Source organism: Schistocerca americana, chromosome 1, assembly GCF_021461395.2.
Source record: "Schistocerca americana isolate TAMUIC-IGC-003095 chromosome 1, iqSchAmer2.1, whole genome shotgun sequence".
In the NCBI taxonomy this organism is placed as follows: Eukaryota; Metazoa; Arthropoda; class Insecta; order Orthoptera; family Acrididae; genus Schistocerca; species Schistocerca americana.
In genome coordinates this window covers 1,161,691,633-1,161,712,427 of record NC_060119.1, presented here as the reverse complement: position 1 = coordinate 1,161,712,427, position 20,795 = coordinate 1,161,691,633, and the positions used below count along the sequence as shown (strand labels likewise).

General features: G+C 37.2%; 1 protein-coding gene across 1 annotated transcript in view; it reads left to right on the top strand.

Annotated features, from left to right (window-relative positions):
- The window catches only part of LOC124597776 (protoheme IX farnesyltransferase, mitochondrial), a 67,865-nt gene extending 54,881 nt beyond the window's left edge, over positions 1 to 12,984 (top strand). The window contains exons 6-8 of the mRNA XM_047135960.1: positions 2,512 to 2,691; positions 10,811 to 10,945; positions 12,491 to 12,984. Of these exons, the coding sequence (XP_046991916.1) occupies positions 2,512 to 2,691; positions 10,811 to 10,945; positions 12,491 to 12,684 (509 nt within the window). The 3' untranslated portion in view covers positions 12,685 to 12,984. The remainder of the gene's footprint in view (positions 1 to 2,511; positions 2,692 to 10,810; positions 10,946 to 12,490) is intronic.
- The last annotated feature ends 7,811 nt before the right edge of the window (positions 12,985 to 20,795 follow it).

Here is a 20,795-nt window from a genome sequence, read left to right as displayed (position 1 = left end):
TTAGTTTTTATTTGTTAGTAAGTGGAGCTGTGGACCCCAGAAAATGGAGCTCCAAGTGGAGAAATCAGAACATTTCCAACACATTCTTCTCTTTGAGTTCAGTGTAGGGCTGACAGCAGCAGAGCAGCCAGAAACCTTTTCGCCATGCCATTGTACAGAGCATGGCAAGGAAATGGTTTACTCGTATTGAGGTAGATTGTTTTGACATTAGTGACTCTCCACGTTCAGGAAGACCTTCAGGGTTTGATGAAGATCATTTAAATGCATTAATCCACCATGATTGACATCTTAGTACTCAAGAACTGGCAAATGTGATGAACTGTGATAATTCTACCATCATATGACGTTTGCATGCAATGAGAAAGGTTCAGAAATCGGGTGTATGGGTACCGCATGCTCTAAGCCAAAATCACAAAAATCAGCAGGTGGCCATATGTGCCTTTCTGTGCACTTGTCATCAATTGCCTCATGAACAACACCAACCTTTCCTATCCTGTACTGTGACTGGTGATCACAAATCATGTCTTCCTGCTAAAATGAGGAAAAGAAAGGCTCATTTAGCCCAAACAAAGCAGCACCTCCCCATACAAAGACGTGTGCACACCCACAAAAGATAATGCAGGGTGTTAGTGAGTGGAGCTGTGGACACCAGAAAATGGAGCTCCAAGTGGAGAAATCAGAACATTTCCAATATATTCTGTCTGGGAACACTTTTAATTATTTATTGCACAAGAACTAAATATTGTACAGATGTCATACATATTGCATTTTGAAGAGAAACACTGAAAGAGTTTTTTTTTTTTTACAAACATTCAATATGCAAACCCTGAGTGAGTGACCCAGCAGACGTCAATACAGTAATCGAATTCTTGCCATACCCGTCCCAGCATGGCACTGTCGACTTTGGCAGTCGCTTCCCATATTCTCTCCCGGAGCTCTGCTACACCACGTGGTAGAGATGGTACACACACCAGAGCTTTAATGTGTCTCCACATAAAAAAGTCACATGGAATGAGATCTTGTGATTGTGATGACCATTTCAGGAAACAGCTGTCCCCTTCTGTAGCACGGCCGATCCATCGATGTGGCAGTTCCATGTTCAGGTACCCACGAACTTCATGACGAAACTGGGGTGGAGCCCCATCCTGCTGAAAGATGAACGGAGAGTCCGATTGCATTTGAGACATCAGCGGTTGCTGCAACATGTCCAATTAGGAATACCCAGTTACAGTGCTCTAGGTGAAGAAGAATGGCCCGTACAGTTTTCGACATTATAAAGCGCAAAAAACATTTACCTTTGGGGAATCACACTCAAATTCATTGCATTCATGTGGATGCTTTGTACCCCAGTTTCGATGATTATGCCTGTTCACTTTCCCCGTTTGTGTGAAAAGTGGCTTCGTCGCTAAAAATTAAGTGATCAACTATACCATAACCGTTCTTATTCAGTTGTTGCAACTGTGAACGAAACTCAAAATGCTTGTCTCTATCGTCATCATTGAGCTTCTGCACTAGCTCCAATTTGAATGGTTTCATAGACAGCCTCTGTCGCAGGACTTTCCACACTGTCATTGGAGCCATTTCGAGTTCACGGGATGCACGATGCACAGATTTCTTTGGACTCCTTACTGTATGAATGTCTCTCATACATGCTTCCCATTCACTTCACTCACACTGGGACATCGCTTCTCTTTGGCGGGCACAAGCAACCCGTTGTAAAGAATCGTAGAGTGAGACCAAGAGATGAAGACAGCAAGCTGATCCAGAAGGATGTAGGTAGCAGTAGTTACTCAGAGATGAAGAGGCTTACATAGAATAGAGTAGCATGGACAGCTGTATCAAACCAGTCTTCAGGCCACAACATCAAAGTGAAGTAGACTCAGGCAGTGAAAGTGATTAGTGTTGGTCAGATGATTCACGGTAAATTCTCGCCAGAGTCTAAAAGAAACTTGAAAGGCCCACCTAAGCCAAATTAGTTTGTGATGAAACTAGTAAAACTAATAATAAATAAACATTACATTAGACCATTGGTGATTATTTCCAGAACTCAGTGAGGTACTTGTTAAATACTGGATAAGGATGTAAGCTTTCATTGTACAGTTGCGTTTATTTCGAGCAACTGATAAGCTTTGACTTTGCCTCCAAACTTAGGAAAAGCTATAAAAAAAATTTTAAAAAATCTATCAGTTTTTCTGTGTATGAGTACATTCTTAGTTTTAAGCACATTAATTTTTTAAACTAATACTTACAACTAAATGATGTATGTTGTCATTTTTGATAGCAAGAAAATTATTTCTGGCATAAAATACATGAAATAATCACTATGCTTAGAGGTTATCACATAATGTTATTTACAGATGATTATTCATTCATAATCATGTTTCTCTGATGTGCTAAGTTCAGTACATATGTTGACTGGCACCAGGAGGGGAAGTTTATTGGAATACCGGCTTCCAGCTCTGTTCTTCACAAATTTCAGGGCATTAAAATAGTTGTAACTCTCTGTCGCAGTTGGCGCTATACCGCCACTCATGGGATGGGCTAGCTGCATGGACAGCCTAGGAGCAGGTGCTTGGATAATGGCAGGAATACTGTATGCATGGCAATTCCCACATTTCAACGCACTCTCATGGAACCTGCGGCCAGACTACTCTCGTGCTGGTTATCGAATGATGTCGGTAACTGATCCTGGTAAGTATAAGGGTTACATTGCCTTTCCCTCTCAACCCCCCCTCCCCTCCTCTCTCTCTCTCTCTCTCTCTCTCTCTCTCTCTGCAGGTCCCACTACAGTACATCAGTAAGCGTTTTATTATACTGCAAAGTGTTGCGTAGCTTGTTTAAAATAAAATAGTGGTTGACAGGAGGAAAGAGGTGCTGCATACTACTTGTTCATGCATTTGACAGTTGCATTGCACTGCAGAGAAAAGAAAAAATCTAGTTGGCATCAGTTTTTGTTGTTGGTAGGAGGGGTGGGCGATAGCAGAAGTGGATGGGTAGTGGCAGCAGTAGTCAAATGGTTCAAATGGCTCTGAGCACTATGGGACTTAACAGCTGTGGTCATAAGTCCCCTAGAACTTAGAACTACTTAAACCTAACTAACCTAAGGACATCACACACATTCATGCCCGAGGCAGGATTCGAACCTGCGACCGTAGCAGTCGCGCGGTACCGGACTGCCCGTCTAGAACCGCGAGACCACCACGGCCGGCAGCAGTAGTCACAATGCATGAACAGGTAAGTGTTGTGACTTGCAACATAAAAATAGTACAACATGTTAGTCAGTCATTATACTTTACAGTCCCAGTTCTGTGCAGTGTCACAAGTGCAGTACACATTCCAAAGAACAAACCACAAGTATAATCGAGTATAACAGTAAAGAGTTTCTTACATAGAGAAGAGATGTGCACAGTACTGTGAGCGAAGACAAAAGGATGTGTGTGTGTGGGGGGGGAGGGAGGGGGGGGGGGGTGCTTCCCTCTGGTGACAGAGCAACAGAGACCTGCAGTTGTGGGTTCAGAGATAAGCAGACGGTAACTGTCCACCAGCATTGGCATAGTGGCATTGATGGTTGTCAGTGCCTGCCAAAGTGAGTGCGAGCCCCAGTATGTCATAATAATGTGTTTCAAAGCTGAATAACAGCCACATGATGAGTGTTTAGTCACATGCATTAATTGTTGAGAAGCAATAAATTAATGCAAGAAAATTTTGTATGTGAACACTTTACAATTAACAGCTGCTAACAACTGTACTAGATTCTGGATCACTTGCACTATTGAATATGTGGTAGTTAGATCATCTGTGTGAATTTAAAGAAGTAACATTATTTTCAGACATGAAATCACTCTCTTGTGCTGTTAAAATTATTTACGCCATTTGTTTTCCATTATAATGCCATTCTGACAAAGCTTGATTTATAGTGCCCATGTTGCTCATGCTACTTCTGCTGTTGTAAATTGTTCTCTTGTGCTTACAACGTAGTTGTAGGTTATATGCTATTAATATTACAATTATATTACAGTTTCAAAACTGTATTCTGATAATTATGTGCCAGTTCATCTACAAGAAGAAGAGGCAACTCAGATTTACTGTAAACCAGTAGATCAAACAGTTAACCTTTTCTACATTTGTCTGTTACAGAAATATTATTTCATTTCATCCTCCCTTTAAATTCTTGTGTTTTTTGTAAGCAGCTATAGATCTCATCAAGAATTGTCGAATAAAATTAGTATGAAGCCTCACCAGCATTGTATTCCTTTTCCCATGGATACTGGCATGGTATTAGCTGCTATATCATCAGTTAAACAATGGAAAGTCTGGGATGGAATAACAAAAAGTGGTGCACAGCAGACAGGCACTTTTAAGAGTTGATTAAGCTATTGGACAGTGTCCTTTGCCAGAGTCAGAAAAACACAAGCATTTTTACACTTTCAAGTTCCATACCCATGGACACTGTTGTTTTCAGGCACTTAGACCAGACGTGAATTTGCCCATTATTACCTTTACTTACACATGGTGTGTTTAACCAAACATTGTGAAAGTATAAGTAAAATATTGGATTAAAAAATTGACACCACAGTTCTAAAATGTCAGCTGCCAGCTTTATGCCCCTTCTCCTGTTAATCTTTTTTTACTGGAATTCTGTCATGTACTACATTTTTCACTGATAATCTTCTGTCTTTCATAAATTTTGTCAACATAGACTATGTAGAGCAGCAACCTGATGCTATATTTAGGTTAAAATGAACAGTCAAGATAGCAATAATACTATTGTGGTCTCGACTGTTCATCATATCCACTTCTAAAGAAAACTCCAGTTTGTCAACTGTTGGGCTATTTTTTCCTAAATAGTATACATGCATAAAAGTGTCACTGAATTGCATTTTCCTGCAAAAGTCAACATTTTTGGTGCGCTTTTCCATATGTCTCTGCTTCGAGGTGTTCCAACTTTATTTTATTCAAAAGTTTACTTCATTCCATTCTTGCCAGCTGGTACAGAACCATTCTGAATTATTTCAAATTGAAAAACAGTCTGGGTTGAAGTTATTTAACCACAATAATGTGTTTCACCCTTTTGGGACATCATCAGATTGTCTACACAAAAAGAAAAAAATCCATTAAAAACAAGTAGAAGAATGGCATGGTCCTATCTTGTACAGCTATATGAATAAATAAACTAAAACATATATTAAAACTTATGCAAAAGTAACTTGATATAAAACACATCCATAATGGAATCATAAGTGCTTTCTAGTCAATCATAGTCACATTTGTGTGAACTCTAAGCAGACGTATTGTGCCATGCACAGCAGATACTGCATTTATACTTATGGAAGTGTGGTCGTATGCTGTGCTGCTATGGCAGTATCTCCTGGTGTGCTTAAAGTAACATACAGTTTTTTGAAACTTTTTTGATGCTTTCCCGTCTCTTTCATACACATAGTGCCTTATTGTCATAGTTCCTTTTCTTTTAATGAGGTCCACCTCTCGTTCTGTGTGGTGGCTCTATGACAGATGGGGTTTATATCCAGTTACTTTTACATAGTTTTAGTATATGTTTTAGTTTATTTATTTGTGTAGTCGTACGAGATAAGACCATGTCCCCTCCCTCTCATTTGATTTGAATGGGTTGTTTCCTTGTTTTTTAGACAATCTGGTGATGCCCCAAAAGGGTGAAATGTGTTATTGGGGTTGGATAACTATGCAACCCAGACTGTTTTTCAGTTTGAAATTTATTTTATTCTGTTTCATATTTCTTCTGCCCTTTCTTACAACAGCAGTTTTGTGAAGTATTAACTATCTGCAGTTTTGTATATCATTGTTCTGGAGCAACAAGGGCCCTCCATTTTTCTCCCTCATTTTGACTATTCCCAGAAAGCATTGCAAAATACTGAAGTTTGGGCTTTCTCCTACTTTCTTACAGCATTATAGACGTAGAACAGATATTCACAGAAATCTCAAATGGCCGGATTATCAGCACAGCCCAATGGTACAACAGCTATATGAAAAATGTGGTCATTAGACGTAGGAGACATAGGCAAAAGTTTTTTTTAGTGCAACATCACAGTTTTTTGGCTCAAAGTTTGAGATAGAGGAATCGCATTTGGAAGGTGCAGAGTTCAGATCTCCTTCCAACCATTGTGATTTAGATTTTCCATGGCTTTCCTAAATTGATTTAAGTGATTTCCAGAGTAATTCCTTTAAAAACAACATGGTCAGTTTCCTCCCTCACGCGTGCTCTGTCCATTAAGGCATTGTCACCAACTTTTAAACCCAAACACTCCTTTCTTGCTTGTCATACAAACATTTTAAACCATTGAATAGTCATGTTCTTCTAAAGATCACATACATACTCATGAATTTGTACAGCTACATGGTGCTAGACTGAAGCAACAGAAGCGTGTGCATGTGTGCGTGCGTATACCCTGAAGAACAAGAGTACTGAAGCTAAGCTATCATTTTCTAGGTTTTCTTCAGTTTATATCTACCACTCGGTGTTGCTGTTCATGATGATTGGTCTAGTAATGATACAGTGGTCCGACTGACCTCAGAAAGCTAGATATACATTACAAAATTCATTACAATTGATTCCTGAGTCAGTTTTAGGAATCCGCATATTTCATTAAAGGTGTGTACGGTTTCTTGTATTTTCTTACGAAGCCATTGTGCTGTGAATTTATTTCATGCATGAGGAAAATTCTTCAGATGTCTTTTATAGCAACAGGTGTTGTATGTCTTCTTTCTTGGTCTTGCCACCTAGATTTTGAGATAATGAACTTTTCTTCTCAGCTTTGCTTAATGAGAAGGGTCAAACTTCATTTTCTTTCTTATGCAACTGTATTCTTGATGTACATGCAGCAATGGTACATTACAGCTAATAAATTTTTTCACATCTGTGATAGATTCTCTTCTACATGTTATTGATAAAAAAAAGCTCTTGTATATAGCAACTTCTGTAATGTTCATGAGAAGCAGCTCAAATCATATAGTATAAAGTTCTTAATACTTCATATGATACCATATCTTTTAATGTGGAGCAAGTTACAATGTAATCTAATTCTAAATATTCCATGACAGAGAACATTTATGAGCTAAGCTCTTGTAACAGTTTTCAGATTTAGTAAAAGTAAAGTTTAAAACACTATCATCATATTTACCCCATCATAAGATGAGGATTTTCCCAGATTCATCATTAGAAAAATACGGAGTTGTCTTACATTCGCAGATTATGCAGTTGCTGCTGAGGTCAATATTTTTACATTGTTTAATAGATTAATGTAGGGATCATCTTACATTTACAGATAAAACTTTGGCTACTGAGGTTTCATACAAATTTATTATGAACAATCCCGATGCGTAGGGCATAGCAAACAATGCTTGTGTTCAAATAGCCTTGAGATTTCCTGATGCATCAGTGCTAGCACGAGGGATACACAAGAAACTTATGTATTACAAATCTAACAATCTAATGTTCTGCTTAAAAATTGACAGTTTTGTGGAACAGCGGAGGAAGTAATGTTAAACTCTATCATCTTACAAACTTTTGTTGTATTTGAATACGTTTGTAATAAAAGTTTTCATACATATGGATACGATAGACACGTATTTATGCAGTTTTTCAAGTAAAGGTAACGTTCAGATGCAAAAATCTTCTCCTTCAAAAACCATTACTTGATGCTGAACTGAAGTCTGCATTTTATTTGTCTATGAGAACCTGTAATGATTAGTCCCTTGGGTTGCAAACGAGAAATTCCGTCAGCACATTAAACTGACTGCAGCTGTTACTGCAAGAATAAATTACAGCGGAAAGACCTGTTTTGGAGATAATGTCGACAGACGTTACTACATCGCAGGTTTGAGAACTGGATTGGATCGTGATTGTGATCTTTTATTTATTTATTAGTTGCTGTTGTTACATATGATGTGCACACTGGAAGATATTGCCATCCAAATTTCACTTTTGCTCAGAATAGCCCTACAGAACATAGGGTGTGATACAGTGAAACAAGCTTGGCTGTAGGCGAGCAGAAATTATGTCATGTTTCCAACCATGGTAATGTAAACAGCATACTTTGGCTTTTTATCAACATCTACCACATTTAAACTGCAGTTTGCCTGAATCCATTTGCATTTGGAATCAAACTGACTTTAAAATTGGACAAATACTCAACAATAGCATACATTTCCGTGGGAGACACTAAAAATCTAGATTGGGGCCATTGGTGTATATACATGTTTCATTCAGCAGTATTCTTGCCACTCACCATGAGGTATGATGGGAACAATTGGGAGTGTATTAGCTGCAGTTTTACATAGCAAATGAGATAGTGGCATGTAGATGTTAAGTTTGGAACAAGAGCAGGGTGTATACAATCCGGGAAAAACACGGGAATTTTTTCGTCCTGGAGAAAACCGGGAAAAACCCGGGAATTGTTTACAATGAAAAAATTGTTTTAGTTTTCAGTTAAATTTTTGTCGTCGTGAGTGGTAAGAATGAATACTCTAATAAAGGATATTACTGTACCCTGCTACTGCAGAATAAAAAAAAAAATTAAAAAAACTTAAGAACTTAAGTTGCAAAGGAAATGGGCTGTATACAACAACAAAACACAGTGCTCATACAAGCGTCTGCCAACAGTAAAAATGTGTCAAAGGCTTTTGGAAGACTATGCACTGCTTCATAACAACAAATTGCCTCCGATGAGCATGACGTGACAACTATTTAAATCAGATTCCTCTGAGCAGTTGCGGGCGGGCTCTTGTGCATGTGTAGTTGAGTCACGTATGAGTAGTACCTTCTCGCGCTTCTTGTTACGGAAGTGTGGCTTGGCGCCACTACCTGATATTGCCCCAGTTCGGGCATATAGTAAGACAGAGCAGTCTGAGTTGTGGTGGGGAAGTGGGACGTCTCCACATGACCAGTGTTTACGTTTAGTGATTTTGTTGTTTCGTGTTCGTTTATTGCTCTCACGTTAAATGATAAAATGGATTTTTCTGATTAGGCGATATCAAATGAATTAAAATATGTTTGCATAATTACGGACGGCTAAAATATGTCATTAGTTTCAGATTTTATTTCCACCTTTCTGACAGTCAAGCATTAATCGCTTTGCAGAACAATGAAGTTATCTTTGTCGGTTTGCTAAAGAGATTCGGCTTTTATTAACCTTTTCTGCTGAGGCAGTCAGTTTATTTGAAACGAACTGTTTGATTTCACACTGTTGGCTGGTCTCAACTGTTCGCTGATTTCAAGTGCATGTATGACATTATGTCATAATAAAGAACCAAACGAATTATGCACTTTAGTATTGTTCAGGAAATTCCGATGCTCTTGAAGTATCCTTTGATGTCTTGTTTCTTTTATAACATAATGTAAGATCTTGTAATGTTTTACGCGTACAAACATATGGGCTTGCTGCGTCGTCACGCAGTGATGACTGTTTTCTGGCGCTCTCTTGCAACTGCTGAAACAAACCTATTTCTAACAGGTAGAGGTAAAATATTGCAAACGGTGGATTGAAAAGCGTTACATACATTAAATAACAAAGCGTTTGACTCTCATTTAAAAATCAGCTCTTTGAGGATGGCCATTTACGTCGTTATTAAAAATTTTACTGGCACATTTGTGTGATGTATCTTGAAGTGTATCACGCGCAGAAAAGGTCAACATTATATGTGGAAGGTTAGCTTCTCTTCGAGCTTATTAATCTTGGAGACCAATATTATATGTGAATGCTACGTATATTAATTTAAACCATTAACATTTCTTATTTGTGTGTTCACGCTATTTAAGAGTGCTCTTGCTATTGGCTGACTACATCACGTGTCCTATGCTGTCATCAGCGGGCGAGATCAAGTAACATGAGCTATGACTGGCTTACAAAAGCGCATCGCAATCTCGATTTCAATGCTTCGGAAAGTAAAATGTGGTATTTGGTGGAATTTGAATATATACCTTTGTAATACGGAAATATGCAGCGTACATATTGTTGCACATCAAAGGTGTTTCCAAACGTGCCGCCCCCCCCCCCCTCCCCCTGGGGGGGGAAATCCAGGAATTTTTTTTCCTTGTCCACATAGACACCCTGAAGTGACATTGTAACGTTCTCAAGCCAGTTTAAAAGTGAAATTCACAATGTTGTTGTTTTTTTTGGGGGGGGGGGGGGGGTTCAGCTGTTTTCTCTGGTCCCACCAGAATCACAACATATTCAGAAGAAACGACCAAATATTTGTGACAGTGAAGACATAAGATTCACAGCTGTCCTGTTATGGTGATGGTGATGGTGATGGTGATGGCGATGGTGGTGAAAAATAGCGATTCCACACACAACAGACGAAGTAAACAAAAAATGGCAGTGAAGATAAAAATTAATGTAAACTGTTTCTTTTTATTTATTTTATTTCTCCTTGTATTATCGAAAGGTAGATAATCAATAAATGGCATAAGTTTGGAATAGGTGCATGTTAATTGTTTATGCAGAAATAGTTGGAGATTTTGATTAGTCAGAACACATTAAAAAATTAATTTTCCTCAATGAGCCTCTTAAGAAAAGGTGGGGTGGAGGAGTCGTCTTATATTCAGGGCCGTTTTATAATCAGGTGAATATGGTATTTGTTTTTCTTTTCTTGTATACTTACTAGTGATTGACCTCCTAGTGTTCATCAAAAGGAATAACATAATGTTAGACATTAGTCTTCAGCAGGCGTTGTATGATTAAACAATACACTATATTATCAATGCATTAAATTTTTAGCATACTCTCTGAAACACTGTGTATGTTGTTTAAAAATATTTCTCTGTCAATTGTTTCAGATCTGTGCCGGAAGACGTCACTGCGGTACACAGGAGGCATATTGATCCTATCTTGCCTAGCACCAGTAATGGATATTACCAACTGGTACTTTGCTCTTGAATCGATACCTCTGAATGGTTATTTCCTGTACTTAGGTAAGTGTTTTGATCTAAACGTGTTAAAGAAAAGACATTACATTTTTATATTCCTGAAGAATTTTTTCCATCAAGAGATCCTGACTCTGTAGAGGGAGTGCAAGCATTATATTATTGCTATTATTGCATCACAGTAATGCAGTGGTACACAAATCAAAATTAGCCAATTCAAATCCTGGCGGTGTATGGAATTTTCATCCCCAAAATATTATTAGCAAGGGAAGTACCAGGTAATCTCCGATCATTGTTTTGGTTACCATTGCTCTGCATTAAATTGTAGATGAAGGCATAAATGGATTTTACATTTCCTCAGTCGAAATTTCGGCCATTTCCTTACAACTGTTGGCACCAGCCTGTTTTTGAGCTTCAGTCAAATTGTGCAAAAGCTAATACTTTTCATAGAAATGTTCATGTAAAATAAAATGTAATGCAGTCTTTGGTATATCTAAGCATGCCCCTGTCTTGCAATAAGTTACATACCAATCAACTTCAGACATGTTGCCTACAGCATCAATGTTTTTTGAAAACGACTACCAATTGTGGACAATCCTTGTGAAATTAACGGCTGACAGGAGGTGAGCCTAGGTGATGTACTGCACACCGATTATAAACAGCCTGCTATAAAGATGACTATTATGTAAAGCTGAATCAAGCATTTCAAGGCATTGTTGTTTAGTTAATCTTTTACAAAAATTGGAAAAAAATTTCCAACAGCAACCATAGTTTCATAAAATTGTTTCTTAAGAAATGAGCAAAGAAAAGCATGCACATCTGGCCGTTTAATGTGTGGTTAAATAATGGACACCTGTAAAAGCACTGGAAACTTCATTAGCTTTTTTGATATCACTTTTTTCCAGTTTAAGTGCACATTGACTCTGTTTCACATAATAATTTTCTCTTCTTCTTAATCGAATTACTCATGTACGTAATTGAGTTTTCTGTTGTCGTACATCCACTGCTTCCTGCATCAACTACCATAGGAAATGTGCATCCCCTAATGCTGATTTATTGTGTAAAATATACAGTGCTAATGCGTTGGGGATGCACATGGCTTCACAGAAAGGGAGGTAATGGATAAATAGACTGCACACAGAAATTATTGGAGAAATACATGTAGGAAAATAGGACCCAACATCTCTTACAAAAAAGAGCAGGCACATGCAATACTGATGTAATAAAGAAAAGCATCTTGAAATGAAATTACAAGGATGAATGAGAGTAGAATAACAAAGTAAGTTTTCAATTGCACACCACTAAAAAAAAAAAAAAAAAATGGCTGGTTTACCTTACTTCTTATACTCTAAATTTTGTATATTTTGTTTTCTGGTCATAACCAGATTTTTCTGAAGGACTAAATGTTTTGAGATTTGACAGTCTAGTTTGTGTATCTGTTCAGGCAGCTAATAAGCAGACACTCCTCCTGCAGCAATAATTTAGGTGATCTGTTACCAGTCATCCATGCTATTGTTTGTGTAAGTGTGTATTTTCTGTATTTGGAGAAATATGATTTGTCTGACTATAAATAATTGTTTCTTACTTATTTAGCTTGGAAGTTCTACAAGGAATCAGACACCAAAACATCACGCAAGCTGTTTCGGTTTTCCCTCATTCATCTTCCTGCACTTATGTTGCTAATGCTAATCAACAAGAAAACTTGGGCGACTAGTGAAAGTAAAAGTGATGAACTTGCGGAAACACCGTTGGTGGAAGTAACAAATGAAGAGAGGACTAACACGTGACAGTGATGTGCTGTAGTTGTAGAGGTATAGTTTATACTCGCATGTTGAAGCGAGTCTTGTTGTTAATGCTTCATTGATGTTGAATGGAAGGATGTTTTAACCCAAGGTTATTTCATCTTCCATTGTTGAAAATGTGACAAATTATCAGATATCTGAAATTATATTTTATCTGTACTTAATGTGCAAGCACATACACTGCTCCCGTCTGGAGCACGAGTCATTTGTACAGTTCGTTTTTTAGCCAATGTTTTATTTATTTCAGTAAATATTTTTCAAAAATAAAAATTATATGAAAATATATATTTCTCTTCTCCCTCTTTATTTCTGATTGTGTACACATATATGTGGCTTTCACCAGTTGCACCAGTGAGAGGACATTGTAAGCATCAAAAGTCAGTTTTAGTTACGTGACGGACATTTTATTTATTGATAGTTTTTTACATCTGGCCTGCTATCTAGGAAATTGGAGGGCAACAATGAAACTTCATTTAAAAATTTCATGTTAATGAGTTTAGAAGGTTTTAGGAATTAGCTGCATAAAATCATACCAGTGATAAGAAAATAAGATCCCAGTTATTGTAAGGAAATATCGGCTGACGTGAGTTTGCTAATGATTCTGAGATATTTAGCTGCAAGTGATAGCTCTCCTTCATTGATGTACGTGTTTTGAACTACACGATGAAATATTTCAAGAGTTACTGGTATCCCCAAGTATGCAAAGCTATAGTACATGTTCTGAATGAGTTTGTGCAAGTAAGTAGGAAAATAGTACCATGACTTGCTCATATGTAGTACACTTTTGATATCAAATTGCATTATTTTAATAGTTTCTGATTTTGTAATATTATTCAAATTAAACTGTAGCATATTTGAATTTACTGAGTTCATGATGTGAAATAGTACCAGAATGATGGAATTGCCAAGACTATCAAACAGCCCTAAGACCCAATGTTAAATCCTAAGTGCCCAGCAGTATTGCTATCTCAAAAATGACCCTTGCATGGAATCCTAAGGTAGGGAGTTGCTATGAAATCCTACTGAATGACTAGTTTTATTCAGTCAACGAATAATAATAATATTTATTATATTACTTCAAATGAATTACTAATAAAATTAAATCGATGTTTCATTACAGTAAAAGCAATGTCATAGCATAAGTCATGAATATTAGAAAAAATGATTGCAATAAAGGTATGAAGCAATTTGGGGAGGGGGAGGGCGCACTGCCGTATCCTAGCTGCACATTCAGTGACTAATGTCAATACAACCCACCAAATGTTTTAGTTACTCCAGTGATTGAATAATAAATGAAAACAATACTGTTACTGTAAATTGGATTAACAGTACTGTGGCAAATGTATGTCCTTCTGCAAACATCAGCGCCCACCTATTGCTGGTGCTGATGCATACCCCCACCAGTATGCTGTGGCGGTAAGTCAGCCGTGCGTGGTCGCATATGAAGAACCAGAATCTCATCCTTCACGACTCAAGAGTTGTCCACGTCTAAAACCAGCGATCTTTCACATCCAAACCAAGAGTGACAGTTTTCACGTGTCCCTTCTCCTGACTCTGCTGGTTGCACCATTCTGGCTGCAACTGCCAATTAGCAAATATGTTACTGTTTCCGCCAGTGGCTTGAAAACTGCCACGTTTAATAAATTCCCACCACAGGATGTCTCCAGACATGGGCCAATCAGGGCACATCTTCCTCGCCAGTTTTCTCTATAAATTTCTGTCTGACATCGGTAGGTGACAGGTAAATCTAAGCGTTTTTACATTCATCTGAATTTCCAGAAGCCTGATCAACATAACAGGAACTCCATGAGGCTTCTCTTCCCACCGCTTGTGCCCAAATGTTCCAAGACTGGTGATTTCTTCCCATAAATTGTTACATGGCAGACAACACTTGAGGCTAATGCTGTCAGCCTTCTACAGAGCCAAACCATGCAAAATACCACAAATCCCGTCTTAGCTTGATTGGGAGGGGAGTTCTGTGAGCCATGTCTGGTGACTCCTTGACACATGTAAGCCGAAACAAAGCCTCTGAATGCTGTGTGGCAGCAGTTATCACATATTCTTAGAATTGAACCACAAGCCTCGACTGACAACCACTGCAGTTTTACAAAACACCCTCCCCAGCATTAAATAATGTCATGAGACTTTTAGTCTGGAAGTAATGTTTCACTATAGTTTGTCCCCTATGTGTCAAAGGCCATAGCGAGCCATAGCTTATTTACAACTTGCTCACTATATGTTAACATTTATTCCTTGTGGCTGTTGCTTTTAAGGTAGCATATGGTTCTTCCTCAGGTTCCAATGAAGATGTAGAAAATATATTTCTTCTTGGGAGAAAGAAACATTTTACCTCCACAGCCCAATCCTTTTTCTCTCAGCTGCACAATGGCTGGAAGGTGCACATGATGTTGACAGTGTTTCATTGTTGTGCAAGGTGCTCAGAGACCCTGAAGAATTTGAAATTGCATTTTCACCTGGTAAAAGCAAATATCTAACCAAGTAAATTAATTTCTTATTTGTTTGTTGCAGTCACACTATCTTTTGAATAATTTTTGGTGACTGGCTTTCAGCATAACTCATCTGCAGGCCATAAATATCATTACAGCATTCACTTACAGAGATTGTAAGGACCAGTATGTATTGAAAGACCTGTATTCCTCACTTGCTAATTGTCAGTACCGGTTTGAATTACTGTGATCTACGGTTTAACATCTGCGTGTGCTTGTAGGCTGAATAAGAGAAGTAGGCTTGTCTCAGCTTGATGGAATAATTTATTTACGAAACCCTGCAGTCGGAACAGACAATATTGTACCGCAACCGATAACTCGTGCAAAGGCATGAGAAAAGTTCAGTAAGGTAAATTATTCCGTACCTAACACACTTGGATTCATGCTTTCACCACGGAGAAGAATGTGGAAACAGAAATCAATAACCAAAGAATAAAACACAGAACAAATGTTGCTTGTGTATAGCGTCTCTGGCGTCCAGCGGGAAAGTTTCGCAGCACTGTACTTTCAAACACCCGAGCATGTCACGGAGCTGGACAATGACAGAAGACGCCACACTAATCAATACAATACCAATTTGGTTCATTCTGGTTTAAGATAGTTCTAATTACGATTTTTTATCTTCTTAAGGTCAACAGTTTGTCACCTGAAGATGTGGCTGTAATGTCATGAAACTAGTTGTTTTAAGTAAATCATTTTGATGCAGCTGTTCATCAGCTGAAACAAATAAAAATGTTTCATTATTCTTTTCTTCATGATGCTCTGACATTTTCTTTGACTTGACAGTTTACAGCTGGAAATAAAGCCATGGGAGGTACCAGCACGCAAAAGGATAATTCTACAACCTTTGCCAGTGGGGAAGTGCCATACCTTCTCTTTTGCTGTCACTCCAACCTCTCGTAACAGTATGACCAGCATTCACCAAGTTTCATCAATCCATGGGCGTGTCCATCTCCTTGAAATTAATGTCTTTTGCTTCACACAAAAATATGCAGTGCCATGTGGGTACACCTGTGCATCCCAACACTTCACTGCCTGAAATATTTAAATATTTCTGAATTTAAAACGAAGGCTCTCTGTAACTAGTGACAATGATGATTTGCTGCAAGCAATGTCATTTGAAGCTTATCTAATATCAGTCAATCTCTGTGGTGATGATAACTGTATGTGATGCTGAATTGCATCTTGTACGCAAGTATACATATTTATTATGCATTTCTGAATAATTCACTTCCTTCCTTCTTGCATTTTACTTTACCATAAAACGTTACTATGAATAAGTTTGATTTGCAAATGATCTGTCGCAGCCGTAGTCCTGGTTTCTTAGGCAGCTACTGTAAAATTTAACTATAAAGTGAAATGAATATTTAATCCTGTATAATGTTTCAGCAGAGTATATATTACGACCTCAAAGTACATCAAAGCATCTTGACAAAACTGAAATAAGTAGTAATATACTTACAATAATGCAATGAATCCTACTCAACAAGCTACATGCTTTCTGTCCAAATGCTCACAAAGTACTGACTCCCCATTCCCACATGGCTGACCCTATATATATCTTCTAAACAATCCCAAACCATCCTTGGCATTGTTATAAAGGTTTTTTATAATAAAATTACAGTTAAAACTGTTATCTAAATATTAATGTCTAATTCCATCAGTTGCATTGGCATTTATAGAATGAATACATATAATGAACTTTAACCATTTGGTATTTTATAAATGTGAAAATACTCAAATATGAAATATTAACAATATTTTGGATGTTTTTATTAATTACAGAAGATTCATACTGAAGTGAACATTCCTACCAATTACTGGACCTACATTCTTCAATACAATTTCAGTGTACTAATTATCTTATTAGTAACTATTCCACAATTACATGTTTATCTACACCCCTATAATATTTACATCAGAAATTTTCTGTTTGTGGTCAAAAACATTTTTTAAATTAGTTTTAATGGACTGTATTGTCTCAACAACCCCCAAAAGAATGTGGAACTAAAAGTTGAACAAAACCTTTTCTGACAGATCTATGAACAGTACACATTTTACAATAAATTAGAGAAACAGGCATTTTGCTTATGGTATGAGATAAATCCTGTGTTTGATTAAATATATAAATTAATGTGAAGCATTATGCAAAAATCATTACTCAATGGTACAAGGAAAGAACAAGTTATTTCTTAACTGTCTGAGCTAACATGTAACTTTGAGTCTCAAAACTAGTATAAAATTCCTAAGTGTAAATGCAATAATCTCTGTACTTTACATAAAATATTTGGAATTCAGTACACTGACTGTGTTGTAGATAGTCTTGATGTTTGCAGTACGCAGACTGCTTTATAGAAAATCTTGAGGTTTGCAGTACACAGACTGCCTTGTAGAATGAAATGTCTGACCAATCTTACTATTTTTCATTTGTCCAGACACTTCCGATGTTTCACTTCCGTCCTTACAAATATATAACAATTACTTTCATGAATATCTAGACAATACAGTCATTGCTTCTTCCTTTACTGTAAGTGTTAACATATAGTGGTGGTATCGAGACATCAAGCCTGTGGTTGCCTATTGCTAATAATCCTCACGATAATGTAGTGACATGAGAGAACATATTTCCAAATATGTAAGTGTTCACAACTTATAGCATATAGCAGCAAAAGCAAAAGTAAATGTTTACCACTTGGGTGACAACATACAACAAAATCAGACATGAATAAATAATATAGTATGACAGAGCATAGTTACATTTAATAACACAGGAATGCTAACTTGTTCCCCGGATCCTCCTATAAAATAGGCTAGTCACTTAATACAGCTGGCACGGTAAATGAAAGGGGTCTTAGCAATAGAGGTATATGCGTATGGATAGAGGGATGGATAGTTTGGTACTCGGGGCGAGGGGGGGGGGGGGGGGAAGACAGACCACCAAGACAGGAAACCCCCCCCCCCCCTCCCCAGGGCCCCTACTGTTCCAGTACTTCACCGTGGCGCCGGAGGGAGAAGTGTGTTCGGCATTCCCTACAGAATGGATTTGCCACAGCTTCACCTTCCCAGTCCCTGAAAATTAACCCTAACGCTCCCTATTGACTGCCTGACTGACGAAGGGTAAACAATTAGCATTCTACAAGATAGAGTAATTGACATATATAACACTGTTGATTAATTCAAGTAACAAATGCTAGATATAACCAGCTGACTTACTAACAGTCTGTTTAATATCTGGTTTTGATCTAACATAATTAATCACATACACATGAAAATATAGAAACCTGTGACATAACTAAACTGAGGTACAAAATTACTGTGTTCCTCTGATGTCTGTTGCAGCTCAAACATAATTAGTATAGAAACATGAAAATATAGAAATAAGGTACACAAATATCATATTGAATTACTGCATATCCCATGTCTTTGGGCGGATCATCCAGGTGTTATAATGCTCAGATTATGAGAAGTAATTTCTCATGCATCATTATCTTTGCTAAACACCATAAAGTCAAGTGTGAAAATGAAAAAAAAAAAAAAAAAAAAAAAAAAAATTATGTCACATTTTCAAAATTAAGCAGGACACGGGTCTGAGGTATAAAATTTAATTTTCTGGATTCTCATCCAGACATCATATATGTTCTCTTCTTAACTGACAATGCATATGAAAGTCAAAGGACTATTTCATAAAGTACAAATAACAAAATTATTTCAAGCGGCAGCTCATATAGACAAACAGAAGTAAGTTTGAGAATATCTTGACACTGAGCGATTACTGAGAATTAGGTTGCATGTGACATTATATCATGATATAATGTATGTTAATACATTGCTAGTTCTAATTTTGTGCCTGTAAGTTGTAGAATTAATTAAAGTAAATATATTTCTTTTGAAAGGAATAGGGCATTGATAATGAATGGTTACTGAGAACCATGTTGCACATGACAGTATATCATTGTGTTAAGAAGAGGTAGAAGATACTTCAAGCAGGAGCACATATTAATAAACACTCGTAAGTTTGAGAATACATTGACAATGGGTGATTATGAAGAATTATATTGCATGTATTAAGTTTAGATAGACCAGATTAAACAGATGATTATAGTGTGCATCATTTCATGTAATGGCAGCTGTCTAGCAATTTACAAGAAACAGCAATTGTTAGCCTTCTATTTTCATGGAAAAATTATGTCAGTTTTCAACTGTTGAAATGCACCTCAACATAATGACTGTACTACTTGTAGGACCAAACGTCCTTATTTCTTTACAAGTCAAACTCAGACTTTAGAGCAACTGAACCGACATGAACATTTCAGGTCAGGAAACAACAAGGACTGTCAAAAGCACCCTGTTCTCGTAGTTTAAAAGTCGTCATCCCGAATTTTTCAGCATCTTCATGTAGAGACTGAGAGCCACCATGGCCTCATGCCACCGTAGAATCAGATTTACATTAGTAAATTAAGTACCAGCAGGGTACTTCCAGGATATCTACTGCTCAATAACCAGTTGACAGACTTCTTGTTGATCATCACCACATTAGACATGATGTAGCAACATCAGATTAGACAGCAAATAAAATTGGGTACCGATAAAGGTAAATTCCAACATAGGTTAAGGTAAAGTTAAAGTATCACAGGTTACATTTGAACAGGTGAAACGTTATATGAAAAAAGTTAGTTCAGCCATCCTAAAGGTGTGATCTATACTTTTCCTTATCAGGTAAGGAATAATGAATCATCTAGACTCCAATTGAAAGTAGATGTCTGCACGGACAACAACTTTACAATGGATACAAATCCTCATGGGCTTCAGACAAATACCTAATCTTTGAAACTATTTTACCATAGTTTCGCCTTTTGCTACACACTACATAGCAATTGTTTATGATCGTCAGAATACAAATCATATAATAGCATAAAATTGATCTGGTTTTCGTTAAGTATATCACATTAGTGAAAAGTATTGGCTTGCTGTAACATACAGCAACATTAAACAGCACCTAATCTACTTTCTTCACCATCACAAATTTTTTGTTCAAACGTCCTACATCACATGATATTTATAGCTGAGCAGTTTGTCGATTTGAGCAGACATTATGACAAAAGTAATATGCAGAACACTGTATATCTATGTCAAACAGAGATATATATATATATAGCAAACATCATCATTGTCTTATAGTACTGAAAAGGGTAAAAGAGTTATTAAATAAGACTACCAATGGTTGACCATAATGCTCATTGAGGCAGTAGAGATAACATGAAAAGAAAACCCATATGACTCTCAAAACCGGGAATCAGAAACACTTTTGTCCCAGTAACTATCTCCAACATAAACTTCCATTTTCTTCATGCTCCACAGATAGAGCCATTCAAGTACTACAAACATAATAAATTTCTTTAAATGTTCCTTCGCCATGTACACTATAGTTCCAATGAATAGCCAGACAAGCTAGCACATCTATTCAGTCTTAATGTTTAAATCAGAACATATACAGGAGACGATAAACGATCTAATCAAATTGTAATCACATCCAAGATGTAAAATGATAGAATTTCACTATAACTGCACAGATATCTTAAGTAAACTGCA